Source organism: Arachis ipaensis, chromosome B4, assembly GCF_059453495.1.
Source record: "Arachis ipaensis isolate K30076 ecotype BB chromosome B4, ASM5945349v1, whole genome shotgun sequence".
Lineage (NCBI taxonomy): Eukaryota > Viridiplantae > Streptophyta > Magnoliopsida > Fabales > Fabaceae > Arachis > Arachis ipaensis.
In genome coordinates this window covers 52,952,258-52,970,704 of record NC_142439.1, presented here as the reverse complement: position 1 = coordinate 52,970,704, position 18,447 = coordinate 52,952,258, and the positions used below count along the sequence as shown (strand labels likewise).

General features: G+C 40.1%; 1 protein-coding gene across 1 annotated transcript; it reads left to right on the top strand.

The window, feature by feature from the left end:
* The first annotated feature begins 12,429 nt into the window (after positions 1-12,429).
* LOC148567582 (uncharacterized) lies at positions 12,430-13,054 on the top strand. The gene is made up of 2 exons (XM_088484577.1): positions 12,430-12,927; positions 13,031-13,054. The coding sequence occupies exons 1-2, from the start codon at positions 12,430-12,432 to the stop codon at positions 13,052-13,054; spliced, it is 522 nt and encodes a 173-aa protein (XP_088340703.1).
* The last annotated feature ends 5,393 nt before the right edge of the window (positions 13,055-18,447 follow it).

The following is an 18,447-nucleotide window of genomic DNA, read 5'->3' as shown; positions in this document are numbered from 1 at the left end:
GGATGCTACTCCCACAATTCTTTGGGTTGGGGATAGTTTAGGAGGCTAAGACTCTTCTCTGAGGTTGGCCATTGTTGTTGGCCACACCATTTGTATGGTCTAGAATGTTGATGACAAGTCTTCTTATACTAGCTTTTCAAGCAATTTTCACTTGTTTCATTAGGATTTATGTACTTTCTTGCATTAGAAGTAAGTAATTTGAAGTGGATTTGCATGATCTTGTTAAATCACTCAACCATCCTTTATTTGACACTAAATCATGAGGTTTAAGCTAAAATTAGTTAGTTTTTGAATGATTTATGAACCTTGTGAATTTGGTGATGCTTTGATTGGTTGTTTTGATTATTTGTAGGTGAAGAAATGATGGAAAGAGGAATTTTTGGGCCACACTTTAAAGTTAGAACACACTTAGATGCCTTAGGCCACACTTTTAAAAGTGTGGCCCATGACCAAGTAGCGCTCAACAAGGCACCAATGCCCAATTTGAAGAGAGCGCTCAGTTAAAAAAAGCTAACTTAACTTTTTCGGGCTTTTATAAAGCCTTGTGACAGCATGACCATGCCTTATTCAAAGGGCCATAACTTGTGCTATAGATGTCCAATTAATGCGATTCTAGTTGCATTGGAAAGCTGACATTCAGAGCTTTCCAACAATATATAGCAATCCATATTTGTCATGAAGTTGAAGCACAAGTGAAAGGAATCTTTAAAGCCCAAAAAACCAACCAAATATGAACTCACCATGGTTCGAAGAGGGGGTCACCAAGAAAAGCAAGGAAATTGGCACAAATGGGATGGCCAAGGTTCGAAGAGGGGCACACATGAAAAAATTGAAGAGAAGGATAACCAAGACACGAGGAGCGCTCAGTTAACTTAAGTTAACTTTATCGTGCCTCATTCAAAGAAAATACAAGGAGAGGGGCACCAAATTGGCTTCACTGGGATTCGAACAAGGGAGCTTCCACTCAAAGCAAAGTAATGCTACATTACTTCTTCTTTACTGAGCGCTACTCTTGAAAGGAATTTGACACAACATGCATTCCTCAGGGTTCGAAGCTGGAGCCTTATGCAACAAAGGGGCGCTCAGTGAGTTTTTGTTAACTGAGCACCAATACTAGAGAGGCTGCACGCATCAAACGAGCCTAGGACTAAGACTTGGAGCGCTCAGTTAACTTAGTTAACTGAACGCTCCCCTGGAGGTGTACCATGGGTCCAAATTTTAATTCAATTGTCACTTTGGATCCAATTCTTCACCAAAAATAGGAAGTGTATAAATAGGACTTAGTTTGATTTAGAGAGGACCTTTTTGTTTACCTATTGTTTTTACCTTTTGCTTACTTTTGAACTTTCATTTTGAGTTTTGAGAATTGAATTGGAGAATTGGGATTGAGAGCTGAGTTTTCTCCTCCTTGTTCTCACTTTTGCATTTCTTGCTTTCTGTTTTTGAATTGTGGATAGAGATTGAAGGAATTCTGTTTCAATCCTTGATCTACAATTCATCTTTATTCCCTTCTGCATAATTCTAAGGAATTGTGAGTTGGATTAAGCTTTCTGATTTTATTTTCATTTCTTCTGCTACTTTTGCTATCTTCCTTTGGATCTTGAATTGAGATTGGGAGAGTTCCATTGATTCAAAGTCTGAGAATCATCTTCCACTCTTCCTCTCAATTGATATAAGGATTAGATCTAACTCTTCTTTACTGTTTTTAAATTTTCTTTTCTTCTGTAAATTGATTCTCTGTTGGATCAAGGAAGGAATTGAGATCTAGACTTGTTGTCTAGTCTCATTGAGCCTCTGAGCTCTTGAATTTCTTTCCTAGCTCTTGCAATTGAGTTGAATTTACTTTCTGTTTGTTCTTCACTGAAATTTTCCAATTCTATTTAGATCTGCTGCACTTGATTCATCTTCTTTACTTTCTGTTATTAAATTCTAAATTCCAGCATCCCACACCCCTTGATATTTCAAGCAAATTACAATTCTTGCAATCTAAGCTTCAGCTACCAACATTTCTTGCAATTTAAATTTCAGTCATTTACATTACTTACACTTTAAAATTTAGCTATTTTACTTTTTTTGCTCTTTAATTTACTATCAATTCCCTCTCTCCCTTTTAGTTTCATGTAATTTAGCTTCTGTTGGTTACAATTCACTTAAATCATCAATTGTTTGCTTAACTAAATTAACCACCTAACTAAAATTGCTCAATCCTTCAATCCTGTGGGATCGACCTCACTCATGTGAGTAATTACTACTTGATGCGACCCGGTACACTTGCCGGTGATTTTTAAGTGTTGGAATTTTGGTTTCAACACATCACGTTTTTGGTGTCGTTGTCGGGGATTGATTAGATTGACAATGATTAAGTAAGTTGGTGGTCTAGATTAAGCACTTTTTCTTTATTTTTGTTTACTTTCTTTATTTTTTTTAAGAAGCACACTAACTGTTTGAGACTTTGTCTCTACAAATCCTAACTGCATTCAAGCTACAGAGTGTTCTGTTTGTGTTTCTGAATTTATGCCAAGAGGAGGAAGCAATGACTTCACACCCTTTGATCTTGAGATACTTTGAAGGTTTAAAAGAGGAGCAAAAAATGGAAGGGATGCCCTCTAATTTACTAGAGGGAGTGGCCAACAATAACCCACCCCAGAAAATCAGTAAGCTGGAAGCAGAAGTGCAACCATTCACACAAAAGAAGGGAGTGATAGAACTTGAAGGAGTAAATGAAATCATGACCCATAACAAGCAGATGCACCAACAACTCCAAAAACAAATGGAGCTGATGGTCAGGAAGATCAATGAGCTACAAATTGCTGTATTAAATGCACAAAGCCAAGCTCAAACCTTACACGGATGGAATCAATCTGAAAAAGGTTTTGGGGCATTCAACTATGAGCAATGAAGTCTTGAGCAAATACAATCTCCAAGTAACGCCTCAAGTTCGTTCCAACACCATTCTCATGGTGATACACACAACCCATCCTGGATGACTCATTCTAACTTGAAGTGGGGTGAGAATCAGAATCAAGGACCAAGGAACCTCAATTACAACGGCCCCAGCATCACAAATAGGCACAACCACACCCCTACTAACAACACCCATTACACACTACCACAACCCACCTACTTCCAACCCCATCACACTTCACAATTCTCCCAAAAAAACTTCCATCAACCACCTCATTCTACACAACTAAGACTAACTCCATACTCTCAAAGAAACTCATGGACAATCAAGCCCTGGAAATCAAAAACCAAGAAGCAGCATTCAGAAACTTTGAAAGACACTTGGGGCAATTAGCTAAATACATTTCAGAACTGAGTGAGAAGAGAGTAAATGCCTTCCCCAAGGTCACTGAAGACAACCCAAAAGGCAATGAAAAAGCCACAAAGTGGGAGAAGTGGAAGGCAATCATAGAGAAAAGTGAGAAGACCATGGAAAAAGAAGCCATTATCCAGGAAAAACATCACAAAGAAGTTCCACAAGAAGAGATAGAGGAAAAAAAGCTCACAATGAGAAGAGAAAATCTAAGGCAACATGATTTTCAACTTCCATGATCAAAGAATGAGGGATGTCAAGCTAGTGACAATAAAGAAGCGCTTGTTGGGAGGTAATCCAACCTGAGGTAGTTTTCTTTTCATAGCTATTTCAATAAAAAGGTTGAATGGTTTTATCTATATTGGAATGAGCTAAGTTTGGTGTTTCACACCAAAATAATTTGAGGAAGAGTGAAGGATGCTAAGTTTGGTATTCCACCAAAACTCTCATTTGAAAACATATTCTCACCTCATGTATAAAGGGTTGCTAGCTCCAAGCAATCAAATAAACCATTGAACCATTGTCTATCTTCTAGTTTTTAGTTTTGTAACCTTCAGCAAAAAAAAAAGCTTCACATATGGTTGACTTAATTCATAAGAAACATTGGCAAGGGACTAAGTTTGGTGTTTACACACCAAAGTAAGTTCAAAAGCCCACAAATAATTCATGCATGCTAACCATTTTTCAAGTGCTTGGGTAACAAGCAACTTTCAATATCATTGCAGAGGTTTATCCAAGTTTTTGGAAGGATTAAGCATCATCAACCAAAGAGATAAAGAGGAATGTGAAGAACAGCAATGATGATGATGAGGAGTAAAGCAAGTAAACTCCAAAAGGTTGTATTGTTAAGTGATTATTTTGCATCATACACTGCCATGATTGAAAGTGATTTGTACCCCTGTCTGTCTGTCTGTCTAGTATAGTTTCTCTGTAATTCAATAATTGAGATGCTTGATTATTCACAACACTATACTCTTCAAACTTGCTTGCACTCAATATTTCAAAAGGCATCAAAGGACAATTCTTTGAAAAGAAGGAGTGAGGAATTTAAAAAATTTTTAGGCAAGAAAAAGATTAGGAGAAGTGGTAGATCTAGTTGTATGATTATTGATGACTTGCATCATCTACCCTTCTTTCTTGCATAAAGAATACCATAAAAAAGAGCATAAATCTCCTTTGATCAGTACAATTCATGCATTATTTGATGAATATTATGGTACACTACTTTGAGATGAGTTGTGCTGAATTTCAGGTGAATAAGGCATCAAAAATGGGTAGAAGACAAACAAGAAGCTTGGCGTGGCATGCCAGTACTAAAGTCCAGAGAAGAAGTCCAAGCATGCATGAAGGGGTGGCACGCCAAGGACTGGGCGTGGCACGCTAATACATTATTCCAGAGAGCTATAATAGGGGACACAAAAGGGGTGTGGCACGCCAGGTTGGGTGTGGCACACCTGACCCATCAACTACCATGGGCGTGCCACTTGAGCAAAGGGGCGTCGCACGCCAATGCACCATTCCAAGAAGAGCCTTCACTATGGCGTGCCACTTGGTATCGAAGGCGTGGCACGCCAGCCCCAAGAGGTCACTTCGGCGTGCCACTTGAGAACCCAGCTGTGGCACGCCAAGCTTAAAGAGTTTATAAATCCATGGGCATGCCACCTGAACAGCATGGCGTGACACGTTGGTACAACAATCCAGAGAAGGGTCTGAAGGCAATTAAAGACTGGGCGTGCCACTTGAGCAACTAGGCTTGACACGCCAATGCACAAAGGACGAAAAGCAAGGACTGGGCGTGCCACTTGGTATCGAAGGCGTGGCACGCCAACCTTAGCATTTCACTATGGCGTGCCACTTGAAGGCTGAGGCTGACACGCCAACTGGAACCAAGACAAGATCATGGGCGTGGCACGCCAGCCTTTAGGCGTGGCACGCTGGTATAAGTTTCCAGAGAGGATGAAGGAGGCCAATTACATGGGGCGTGCCACTTGGTATTGAAGGCGTGGCATGCCACTCACCATTCTTTACTTAGGCGTGCCACTTGAGCAACCAAGCGTGGCACGCCAGTGTCATTCAGAGAGCAAAGAACCATTGGGGCGTGCCACTTGAGTTCGTGGCGTGGCACGCGAAACAGAGGAACCACTCACTCACAAAAGGGGCGTGGCATACCAGACCCTGGGCGTGGCATGCCAGACCCTGGGCGTGCCACGCTAGTGCAACTTTCCAGAGAAGCTTAGCCAAGCATAGAGCAAGGGCGTGGCACGCCAGACCCTGGGCGTGGCACGCCAGTTCAAGTTTCCAGAGGCAAAGAATGGTGGAAAAAGGCAAGGGGCGTGCCACTTGAGTTCGAAGGCATGGCACACAAACATAAGAATTCCACTATGGCGTGCCACTTGAGTTCGAAGGCGTGGCACACCAAGGTTGATAGAGAGATGAGCGTGCCACTTGAAGGATTAGGCGTGTCACGCCAAGCTAGAAATGAAGGGCACGTGACACGCCAGAAAAGCGCCAGCCACACGCCAGCTCAGAAGTCACGCTTATTGAGTGTTTTCTTTCCCCTCCAAAATGTAATTTTCCTTTTTCACTTTTGTAATTCTTTTATTTTACAAGGAGTAGTATAAATACCTCCAAGGAGTACTGAAGAAAGGGGTTAAGCAGTCAGTTTTAGATCCACTTTTACACTTCACTTTTGAGTACTTTTTGAGCTATGAGCAGCTAACTTCCCTCTCATTGAGAGAGGGAGCTCTGTTGTACTTGATGGATTGATAATAGTGAAATTCTTCTTCTCTTCATCTTCTCTTTGATTTGCTAGAAGGAATTTTGTTCTTAAGGCTTAGTATTCAATTATCTTGGGAAAGAGATTGAATGCAATTGGGTTTCATGGGAACCTTGGGAAAGGAAACATGAATCCATGCTTGAAATCCCTTCTCACACTTGAGTAGAATCTGGAATTTCATCTTTGGATACGTGACATATAATCCTCCCTCTACTTGGACCTATAATGGTGTGTGGTATAATCAGGGACCAAGCATATCTCTCTTCATGAACAATTAGACCAAGAAATTGGCTATTGATTAAGATCTGAGAGATTGAGTCACCAAGGGATTGAGGCTCAATCAATCATGATTGCCAAGAGGTCAATGAGTTGCATGATTGAAGAGGATGTAAGCTAGATTTGATCCAAAGAGACAACATCTCCCAATCTCAATGAAATTTCCCCATTCTTATCTATCCATTTCTCTATAGCTTAACTTTACATTCAGCAATTCCCTATTCCCATTTACATTCAAGTCATTTATGATTCCGCACTTTAAATTCTGCCATTTATATTTCTATACTTTATTGCTTTTCTTTATATTCTAGTCATTTACATTTATGTCATTTATAATTCTGCACTTCACAATCCTATTGATCCACTTGACTAATTCATCAATTGATTAAAACTGCTCGAATTCGCCAATCTCTGTGGATACGATCCCACTCCACTGTGGGTTATTACTTGACGATAATTTTGGTGCGCTTGCCAAAAGAACTAATTCACCAATTTTTGAATGGGGTGTGTATTAGAGTCATCAAGTTTTATGGCGCCGTTGCCGGGGATTGGCTTAAATTTGATAGTGATTAAATTGATTGGAGAGCTAGATTAAGCAATTAAAATTCCTTGTTATTTTAGTTTCCTTTATTTAGCGCCTTTTATATTTTTTTTTATTTTTTTATTTTGAGTTCTATTTCTTTCTTCTTTGATTATTCTTATTCATCATCCATATTTCCACTCTTCTAACTGTTAGATTAATTGCACCACTGACACTAACAACCACTCTAACAAGAGTAACTTCTTCATTCATTTTCTTTCTTGCTTTTTGGCTTGTTGGTTGTATGATAGGTAGAAGAAGCGGGGCTTCAACTTTTTTTTATTCTGAACCTGAGAGGACCTTCCTTAGATTAAGGAGGGAAGTAAGAGGGAAGGGAGTCATTGGTGTTGAGGAAGAGGAAGAGTATTTTGAAACAGACATGGAGGATAATAGGGAGAACCACCATGAAGAAGAAGCTCACAACTATGCCAGAGAAGGCCCAGTAAATCATGATGGGCAAGAAAGGAGAGTCTTAGGCTCCTACATCAACCCAAATCCAGGAAATTGTGGCAGCAGCCTCCTAAAGCCAACAATTTATGCAAATAATTTTGAGCTGAAGCCTTAGCTCATCACACTTGTTCAGAACAATTGCTCATATGAAGGAAGTGCCCAAGAAGACCCTAATCAACATCTCAGCACATTCTTGAGGATATGTGATACTGTAAAGTCGAACGGGGTACACCCCGACATCTACAAACTACTCTTGTTCCCTTTCTCACTCAGAGATAAGGCAGCAAAGTGGTTGGAATCATTCCCCAAGGATAGCCTAACTACATGGGAGGAGGTCGTGAACAGATTCCTTGCAAGATTTTACCCTCCACAAAGAATTAACAGGCTGAGAGCTGAGGTGCAAACTTTTAGACAATAAGATAGAGAAACACTCTATGAGGCCTAGGAGAGATTCAAAGATCTGACAAGAAGATGCCCACCCGAAATGTTTAATGAGTGGGTACAACTACACATCTTTTATGAGGGTTTATCTTATGAAGAATAGAAGGCAGTGGATCATTCTTCAGGAGGCTCACTCAACAAAAAGAAAACCTTTGAAGAGGCCGTAGATGTCATTGAGACTGTAGCTAAAAATGAGTATTTCTATGCTTCAGAAAGGACTCAGAAGAAGGGAGTGCTAGAACTCAACTCTGTAGATTCTTTGTTAGCTCAGAATAAGGCAATTGCAGCTCAAATAGCAGCTCTAACAAAAAGGATGGAGGCCAATAAAGCCTCAATCATTCAAGACGAAAATCCTCAACAAGAAGGGAATGCACCAGAATCTGAAGGTGACTGGGAACAAGCCAATTATGTGAACAATTCATCCAGACCACCATATGACCCACACTCTAAGACATACAACCTAGGTTGGAAGAACCACCCAAACTTTGGGTGGGGAAATCAACAAAACCACAACCAGGACCGCAACAAGCCTTATTCATCAAATAGCATTTCAACCACAACCCCAACCATCAAACAGGGAAACATAGACCCTACATTAACTCACAAAACACATCATACCATAGTAACCAACCCATACACAATAACCTCAATCAAGATGCACCATCCTTAACTATGCAACCATGTGAAATCAAGAGCAACTTTGAGAGGATGGAGGCTGTAATTACATAACTGTCCTCACAGATTATAGGGGCAGTCTCTACCCTCATGGACAGACAAGCACAAATTGAAAGAAGGATAGACGCTAATAAAGAAGAATACAGGTCAAATCTGAAAAATCAAGGCGTAGCAAGCTCAAAGTTGGAAACACAAGTGGGGATTTTATCCAAGCAAATCCCACTTTTCACACACACATTTCCTAGTGATACCATGGCTAACGCAAGAGGGGAATGCAAAGCCATTACTCTAAGAAGTGGGAAGGTTGTAGAAGAAGGAACCCCAAGCAAAGACAAGCATGAAGAAGCTGCGGCAACGCATGAGAATAAGGATGAAGGAGAGATCCCTGCTCCACCTCCACCAAAACCAGTCTTGAAGCCTTATGTGCCAAAGGCACCATACCCACAAAGACTGGAAAAAGATAGGAAGGATGCCCAGTTTTCTAAGTTCCTAGAGATCTTCTAGAGGCTCTAAATCAACATACCATTTGCTGAGGCATTAGAACAAATGCCACTCTATGCCAAATTTTTGAAGGAGCTTATAACCAAAAAGAGGAACTGGGAGGCAAAAGAAACCATAATATTGACTGAAGAATGCAGCACCATCATACAGAAGAAGCTGCTTCAAAAGTTGAAAGACCCAGGGAGTTTCCAAATCCCCTGCATCATAGGAGACATCACCATTGAGAAAGCCTTGTGTGATTTGGGAGCTAGCATAAATCTTATGTCCCTAACCATGATGAGAAGAATGAAGATTGAGGAAGGCAAGCCAACAAGGATGGCACTCCAATTGGCTGACAGAACATTTAAGTTTCCACATGGGGTGGTGGAGGACTTGCTAGTAAAAGTAGAAGAATTCATTTTCCCTACTGATTTCGTTGTACTGGACATGGAAGAATAGGTCAACATGTCAATTATCCTAGGGAGACCATTCCTAGCTACTGCTGGAGCCATCATTGATGTGCAAAAAGGGGAACTAGTCTTGAGGCTATATGAAGAGAAAATGATCTTCAACGTCTTTAAAGCAATGAGTTACCCCAAGGAATCCATAGGAGAATGCATGCTGGTAGACACCATGGAACAGATAGTTCAAGAAGTCTTGGAAGAAGAACAATGTGGAGGAACCATTGAGTTGGAACAAGTATCAGATGGAGAACCGCCACAAGCAACCATGGGAAACTCAATCATGCCAACCACCACAGACAACAAAGATGCAGAGTCACCAAAACTAGAGCTGAAAACCTTACCACCCAGCTTGAAATATGCATATCTGAGTGCTAACAATACTCACCCAGTGATCATAAATTCAAGTCTGAGCAAGGAACAAGAAGAGGAGCTCATCTAAGTGCTGAGACAACACAAAGATGCCATAGGCTGGACACTTACGGATTTAAAAGGGATCAGTCCTTCAATGTGTTTGCATAAAATCCTACTTGAAGAGGATGCCAAACCTTCAAGACAACAACAAAGGAGGCTGAACCCAACCATGAATGAAGTGGTTCAGAAAGAAATGCTGAAATTATGGCAAGTAGGGGTGATCTACCCCATCTCAGACAGCCCTTGGCTAAGCCCGGTGCAAGAAGTCCCTAAGAAGGGAGGGATCACTATTGTGGCAAATGAGAAGAATGAATTGATACCCATAAGTACAGTGATCGGATGGCGTATGTACATTGACTACCAGAAACTTAATGAAGCCACCCGGAAGGACCACTTTCCCCTACATTTCATAGACCAGATGCTTGAAAGATTGGCAGGACATGAGTATTATTGCTTCCTGGATGGGTATTTGGGCTACAACCAAATTGTTGTAGACCCCAAGGATCAAGAAAAAACTTCATTTACTTGTCCATATGGTGTCTTTGCTTATAGGAGAATGCCCTTTGGATTGTGCAATGCACCTGCAACATTCCAAAGGTGCATGCTCTCCATTTTTTTAGACATGATTGAGAAGTTCATAGAAGTATTCATGGACGACTTCTCTGTATTTGGGAACTCATATTCTGATTGCCTATACCATCTTGCTCTTGTGCTAAAAAGGTGTCAAGAAACCAACCTAGTTTTAAACTGGGAGAAGTACCATTTTATGGTGACTGAATGGGTGGTTCTTGGTCACAAGATTTCAAAAGATGGCATAGAAATAGACAGGTAAAAACTGAAAGTAATTGAAAAATTACCTCCACCTTGCAATGTCAAAGCAATCAAAAGTTTTTTGGGACACGCTGGGTTCTATAGGAGGTTTATCAAAGATTTTTCAAAGATTGCAAAGCCCCCAAGAGATAGCATCAACAATTGGGATGATCTAGTGAGCAAGTTCCTTGCTAAATTTTATCCACCTCAAAGGATCATTAGGTTGAAGACTGAAGTGCAAACATTCACACAAATGGACACTGAACCCATCTCTGAGGCATGGAAGAGATACAAGACTCTAATCAGGAAGTGCCCTCCTGAAATGTTTAGTGAATGGGACAGATTGCAGAATTTTTATGAAGGTTTGACATTGAAATCTCAGGAGGCTCTTGATCATTCAGTAGGAGGTTCTCTACCATTGATGAAGACTACAGAGGAAGCCCAAAATCTTATTGATATGGTGACTAACAACCAATATTTCTTTGCTCACCAAAGGCAATGCCAACCATGACAAAGGAAGGAAGTGATGGAGTTGGAAGGAGTGGACTCAATCTTAGCTCAAAACAAAATGATGCAGTAGCAAATTCAATAACAATTTGAGCAAATGGCCAAAAGGATTGATAGCCTCCAAGTTGCAGCAGTCAACACAAACCAACCATCATCCACATGGGGGACAAATGAAGAAACTCAAGAGGATCAACAACAAGAACAAGTCCAGTATATGCACAACCAAAATTTTGGGCCAAATGAAGTTTATGGTGACACTTACAACCCTTCCTGGAAGAACCACCCCAACCTCAGATGGGGAGACAATCACAATCAAACTCAACATCCATGGCAAAGGAACTCAAACCAAAACAGTTGGAAAAACACAAACCACAACAACCAGCAAAACAACAACAAAAACACATACAGAAAACCACAAAACACTTATCCCAACTCTAACCATCATCCATCCAATAACCAAGCCACCAATCAAAACACTTATCCTCAACCCTCAATACCCCACAACCAACCAATCTCACAAGACTCTCAGATGATCACCAACTTGGAGATCTTAATGGAGAAAATGATGAAGCACCAAGAGATGACAACAAAGAACCAAGAAGCTTCCATGAAGAGTATGGAAAGGCAGATTGGACAGCTCTCCAAGCAAATTGCTATTGAGAGACCTGTGAGCTCACTCCCAAGTGACACCATTCCTAATCCAAAAGAGGAATGCAAAGCTATACAACTAAGGAGTGGAAAAATCTTGGTGAAAAATGAAGAAGCAACCAAGAAGACAAAGGAAAATGACAAGAAACAGGGTGAAAAAGAGGAAGCCAATGATGAGGATGTAACAGCAAGCAAGCAAACTTCAAAGCAAGCCCAAGAAAAGGAGGAACAGCAAAAAATTTGAGGAAAGGGGAAGGAAGCAATTGAAGAGCCAACTAAGGACCACAGGCAGGAAGTAAACTTCACACCTCCATTGCCATATCTCCAAAGATTCAACAAGGAGACTAAGGACCAACACTTCCCTAAATTTCTCAAAATCTTCAAGAAATTGGAGATCAACATACCCTTGGCTGAGGCACTTGAGCAAATGCCCCTATATGCCAAATTCTTGAAGGAGCTTATAAACAAAAAGAGAAGTTGGCAAGAAAAGGAGACCATTATGCTCACTGAAAAATGTAGCGCTGTGATCCAAAGGGGTATCCCACCAAAGCTCAAAGATCTAGGGAGTTTTGTGGTTTCATGCACCATAGGCAAGATGACACTGGAAAATGCTCTATGCGATTTAGGTGCCAGCATCAACTTGATGCCCCTCTTATTAATGAGAAAGCTTGCTATAGAAGAAATCAAACCAACTAGGATATCACTAGTGATGGCTGATAGATCAATCAAGACACCCAATGAAATTGTGGAAAATTTACTAGTGAAGGTTGGAGAGTTTATCTTCCCTATAGACTTTGTGATCTTGGACACAGAAGGAGAGGGAAACAACTCAATTATCTTGGGAAGACCATTTCTAGCTACAGCAAGAACCAATATTGATGTAGAGAAAGGAGAAATGACCTTCAGGGTGCATAATGAGCAAATGGTCATCAACGTTTTCAAATCAATGCAATATCCCTCTGAGCAAGAAAATTTCACGAAGGTGGATGTGATAGAAAGCTTGGTAGAAGAAATATTTGAGGACAACTATCAAAAGCATCAGGAGGAGCAAGAAAAGGAAGTGGTAGAAATATCCATTGAAGACAAGGAAGAGGTAAGCCAAAACAAGAGTTGAAGCATCTCCCTCCTCACCTCAAATATGTATTTCTTGGAGAAGCAGAAGCCTTGCCAGTAATCATAAACTCATCTTTGAACAGGGAGGAGGAAACAAAGTTGATTGAAGTATTAAAGGCTCACAAAACAGCCTTGGGCTGGACAATTGAGGATATCAAAGGCATTAGCCCTGCCATTTATATGCATAAAATTTTATTGGAAGAAGATTCAAAACCTGTGGTTCAACCTCAGAGAAGATTCAACCCAACCATGAAAGAGGTGGTTCAAAAAGAAGTGATGAAGCTATGGAATGCTGGGATAATCTTTCCAATCTCGGACAGCTCATGGGTGAGTCCGGTTCAAGTTGTACCAAAAAAGGGAGGAATGACAGTCATCACCAATGAGAAGAATGAGTTGATTCCCATCAGAACAGTGACTGGATGGAGAATGTGCATAGATTATAGGAGACTGAATGACGCCACAAGAAAAGATCACTTCCCTCTGCCCTTCATTGATCAAATGTTGGAAAGATTGGCAGGCCATGCTTACTACTGCTTCCTGGATGGATACTCTGGGTACAATCAAATAGTGGTGGATCCCAAGGATCAAGAGAAGACTTCCTTCACATGTCCATTTGGAGTTTTTACCTACGGGAGGATGCCCTTTGGGCTATGCAATGTCCTGGCCACCATTCAAAGGTGTATGCTTTCCATTTTTTCTGATATGGTGGAAAAATTTGTAGAAGTCTTCATGGATGATTTTTCTGTCTTTGACAATTCATTTAACACTTGCTTGCATCATTTAACTCTTGTTTTGAAAAGATGCCAAGAAACTAACCTGGTATTGAACCAGGAGAAGTGCCATTTCATGGTTCCAGAAGGAATAGTTCTTGGGCATAAAGTGTCATGTAAAGGTATAGAAGTTGATAAAGCTAAAATAGAAATTATTGAAAAACTTCCTATACCTGTTAATATGAAAGCAGTAAGGAGTTTCCTTGGGCATGCTAGTTTTTACAGGAGGTTCATCAAAGATTTTTCAAAAATAGCAAAACCATTGAGCAATTTACTAATGATTGATACCCCCTTTATCTTTGATGACAACTGTAAACATGCCTTTGAAACTCTAAAGAGAAAACTCATTATAGCACCAATTATCACACCCCCTGATTGGAACTTACCTTTTGAACTTATGTGTGATGCAAGCAACCTTGCTATTGGTGCTGTACTGGGGCAAAAGAAAGACAAGCTGCACCAGAAAGACAAGCTGCACCATGTCATATATTATGCCAGTAAGGTGTTAAATAAAACACAGAAAAATTATACCACCACTGAGAAAGAACTTTTAGCAATCGTATATGCATTTGATAAGTTTAGGCAATACTTGATTGGTTCAAAGGTTATAGTGTTTACTGACCATGCTGCTCTCAAGTATTTAATGTCTAAACAGGACTCAAAGCCAAGGCTTATTAGGTGGGTGCTGCTGCTACAAGAATTTGATATTGAAGTGAGAGATCGAAAGGAAAATGAAAATCAAGTAGCAGATCATCTATTAAGAGTGCCACAAGAAGCCAAGCAAGATAGACCACAACAAGTAAATGAGAGTTTCACTGATGAGCACCTTTTCCAAGTTCAACAAACACCTTGGTTTGCTAACATAGCAAATTTCAAAGTATGAAGGAAAATACCTCAAGAATTTTCCAAGCAACAAGTGAAGAAGCAACTCAATGAAGCAAGGAAGTTTTTGTGGGACGAACCTTTTTTATTTAAGAGATGCTCTGATGGAATGATTAGGAGGTGTGTCCCTGAAAATGAAATGAAGGACATATTGTGGCATTGTCATGGTTCAGCATACGGTGGACACTTTGGACCAGAGAGAACAGCTACAAAGGTACTGCAGAGTGGCTTCTATTGGCCAACCATCTTTAAGGATGCTAGAGAGTTTGTTCACCAATGCAATGAATGTCAAAGAGCTAGAGGATTGACAAGAAGGAATGAGATGCCTCAAAATTTCATCCTAGAAGTGGAGCTATTTGACTTATGGGGCATTGATTTCATGGGACCCTTTCCTCCTTCCTATTCTTTCAGATACATCTTGGTGGCAGTGGAGTATGTCTCAAAGTGGGTGGAAGCTATAGCCACAACCACATGTGATGCACAGATTTTCCTTCAGTTCCTTAAGAAGTACATTTTCACTAGATATGGAGTGCCCAAGAGTCTTATTAGCGATGGTGGTGGTCATTTCTGCAACAAACAGATGGAAAAACTCCTCCATAAATATGGAGTAATCCATAAAGTAGCCACACCATACCACCCTCAAACTAATGGCCAGGCTGAATTAGCAAATAGGGAGTTGAAGAAGATCTTAGAAAAAATAGTGGGAAGCACAAGAAAAGATTGGGCTAGGAAGCTAGAAGATGCACTCTGGGCATACAGGACAGCTTTCAAAACTCCCATTGGAAAGTCCCCCTTTCAGCTATTGTATGGAAAATCATGCCATCACCCTGTAGAGCTTGAACACAGAGCTTTTTGGGCTACTAAACTCCTCAACCTTGATTCTCAGGCAGCATGAGAGAAAAGGTTATTAAAATTAAATGAGTTGGATGAATTTAGGCTAGAAGCCTATGAAAATGCTAAGAAATACAAGGAAAGAGCCAAAAGGTGGCATGACAGGAAGATTTTAAAGAAAGAGTTTAAACCAGGACAGCAAGTACTCCTGTACAATTCACGGCTCAAGATTTTTCCTGGCAAGCTCAAGTCCAAATGGACTGGCCCATATTTAGTGACAAAGGTTTTTCCTTATGGAAGTCTTGAGTTGCTAGATGAAGCTACACAGAGTCATTTTACAGCAAACGGGCACAGAGCAAAGCCTTACTTAGGAGGGCAATGGGACAAGGAAAAAGAGGCTCAGAACCTGAGCTAAGCAAGAATGAAGGATGTCAAGCTAATGACAATAAAGAAGCGCATGTTGGGAGGCAACCCAACCTGAGGTAGTTTTCTTCTCATAACTATTTTAATAAAAAGGTTAATTAGCTTTATCTATACTGCAAGAAGCTAAGTTTGGTGTTGCACACCAAAATAATATAAGGGAGAATGAAGGATTCTAAGTTTGGTGTTCCACCAAAATCTCGTCATAAAATGCATTCTCACTTTCTGCATAATGCTAGCTTCAAACATTTAGATAAACTAGTTAACTATTTGCTGTCTCATAGTTTTTAGTTTTATTACCTTTAGCTAGGAAAAAGGATTTCACAGATAGTTAAATTGTTGCATAAGAAATATTGGCAAGGAACTAAGTTTGGTGTTCACACACCAAATTAAGTTCAAAAGCCCATAAACAAGCTTGGCAGATTAACTGGATACCTAAAGGGCTTGAAAAGCAAGCAACGTTTGAGGAGTATGCAGGAAAACAGCCAACGAATTAAAAAACATTTGCATTATAATTCAGAAGGAACATAACAGAAGGAAGAATGAAAAGTTGCAACCCAACAGGTTGTATTTATACTTAATCCTTGTAGTTATGAAATGTTTTAATTTAGGGATTCCTTCATGCCTTGCTAGAATGTTCATTTAGTTGCAAGTAAAAGTACATGCTAAAGAAAGCTATCTACAATTTTTCTTCAGCTTAAAGGTTATATGCATAATAAATGTCATCCTTCATTAGCTTGAGTACTTTGCTTTGTTCCCTTGCTGTCTGAATAAAAGAGAGATGTTTTGATTTAGAAAAGTAATTGTTCAATGTTACACAAGTTAGAATGAAAGTTAGTGGTGGTATGTGTTTGATTCAATTGTTAGCTCACAAAATAAATGCTGCATAATGACATGCTCTTTGAAGCCTAAACTAGTTTGCTACTATGAAGCCTTGAATTAATAAAGAATCCCTTGAAAATGAATCAAAACAGAAAGAAAAAGAAAGAGCAAAGCCAAGAATAGGCAAAGAAACAAACAACAAGGCTAGACACCAATAGCTTGGACCCTAGGACACATGCCTGCGGTGTTTTTGTACTAGGATGCTTGGACAAGTAAGTTCTAAGGAGTATTTCAAAACTTGGCCACTTAGATCAACTGATTTGGGATTGCCAACTGAAAGTCCACAATAAAGAGCAACCTAGCTACAAAACACTTAGTTATCCAAAGAGATGCTGGGCATCAATGATCCTAGGAAGAAAAAGGTGAGCCATGTGTCTGTGGTGAAGGAATGTTGAGTGAAATTAAGCCAAAGGCCACTGCAACATTTGCCACCAAGCCTTCAATAAGTAATAAGCTCTCTAATGCAAAAGAAAGAAGAAAAAAGCTACCAAGGGAAGTAAGCAAAAAGTAAGGCATTGTAGCAGCAACCTTAGTGAATCTTTGAAGAAACATTGTCTGTTTAACAGCAAGTAATAAATGAGCTACTATTGATCTGCATGAAATCCCATGAACCAAGTTCAACTATTTGCTTAATAAGGACATGTATACTTTTCTATTTTCATTCTATCTTCTCTTATGTTTAATGCTTGCTTGGGGACAAGCAAGTTTTAAGTTTGGTGTTGTGATGACAAGTCATTTTAGCCTAGTTTTACTAGTCTTTTTTTTTTAACTTTTTATTAGGTTTTATGCACTTTCTTGCATTGTAAGTAAGTAATTTGGAGTGGAATTGCATGTTTTGTTAAATCAACCAACCACCCTTTAATTAATACAAAATCATGAGGTTTAAGCTAAAATTAATTGAATTATTAATGAAATTTAAACTTTGTGAATTTGGTGATACTTTGATTGGTGATTTGATTACTTGTAGGTGAAGAAAAGAAAAAAATAAGAAAAGCGTGGCCTAATGAGCGTGCCCAAGAGAAGAAAAGCGTGGCCTAAGGAGCGTGCCCAAGAGAAGAAAAGCGTGGCATCATCAAAGAAGGAAGGAAGCCAAGTTGAGTGAGTGAACCGAGCTTCACAAGGAATAAAAGGAGAAAGCAAGGCACAAAGCTCAGTTCACTTAGTTAACTGAGCACCAAAGAAAGTAATGCAAGGACATAAAGCTCAGTTCACTAAGTGAGCTTTATCGGGGGTTCTCCAAAATTAATTCAAAGCAAAATTCCAAGGAGTGAAGCCACAAGGTCTCGAACTCATGACCCAAGGAAAGCAAGGAACGCTCCTTGCAAAAAAAACAAGAAGAATTGGCCAAAAAGCCTTCTCCAAGGTTCGAACAACGAACCTCACACTACCAAGCTTGCAAGGAAAATAAGCCAAGGTGAGTTGGCTAAGATTCGAACCTGGGAACTCATGCAAGACAAGGAGAGGAGCGCTACTCTTGGTGCAAAGAAAATGAGCCAAGATGGCTCTCCCAAGGTTCGAACCAAGGAGCTTCATGAAAGGCAAAGAAGGAGCGCCCAACCCCTCCAAGGAAATTAGCATCAGTTTGCTTCCAGCAAGATTCGAACCTGGAAGCTTAAAGCCAAGGCAAAGCGCTACAATGGGGAGCTCAGTTGGTTTTCCCAACTGAGCGCTACTCTTCCCCCATCCCCCACACTTTGGCACAACAAGAAGCGCAC

Bases quoted from the DNA above. Each gene is read 5' to 3' on its own strand.
- LOC148567582 (XM_088484577.1), top strand. From the start codon at position 12,430: ATGACACTGGAAAATGCTCTATGCGATTTAGGTGCCAGCATCAACTTG. The intron at 12,928-13,030 runs GTAAGCCAAAAC...ATCTTTGAACAG, and splicing joins CCATTGAAGACAAGGAAGAG to GGAGGAGGAAACAAAGTTGA.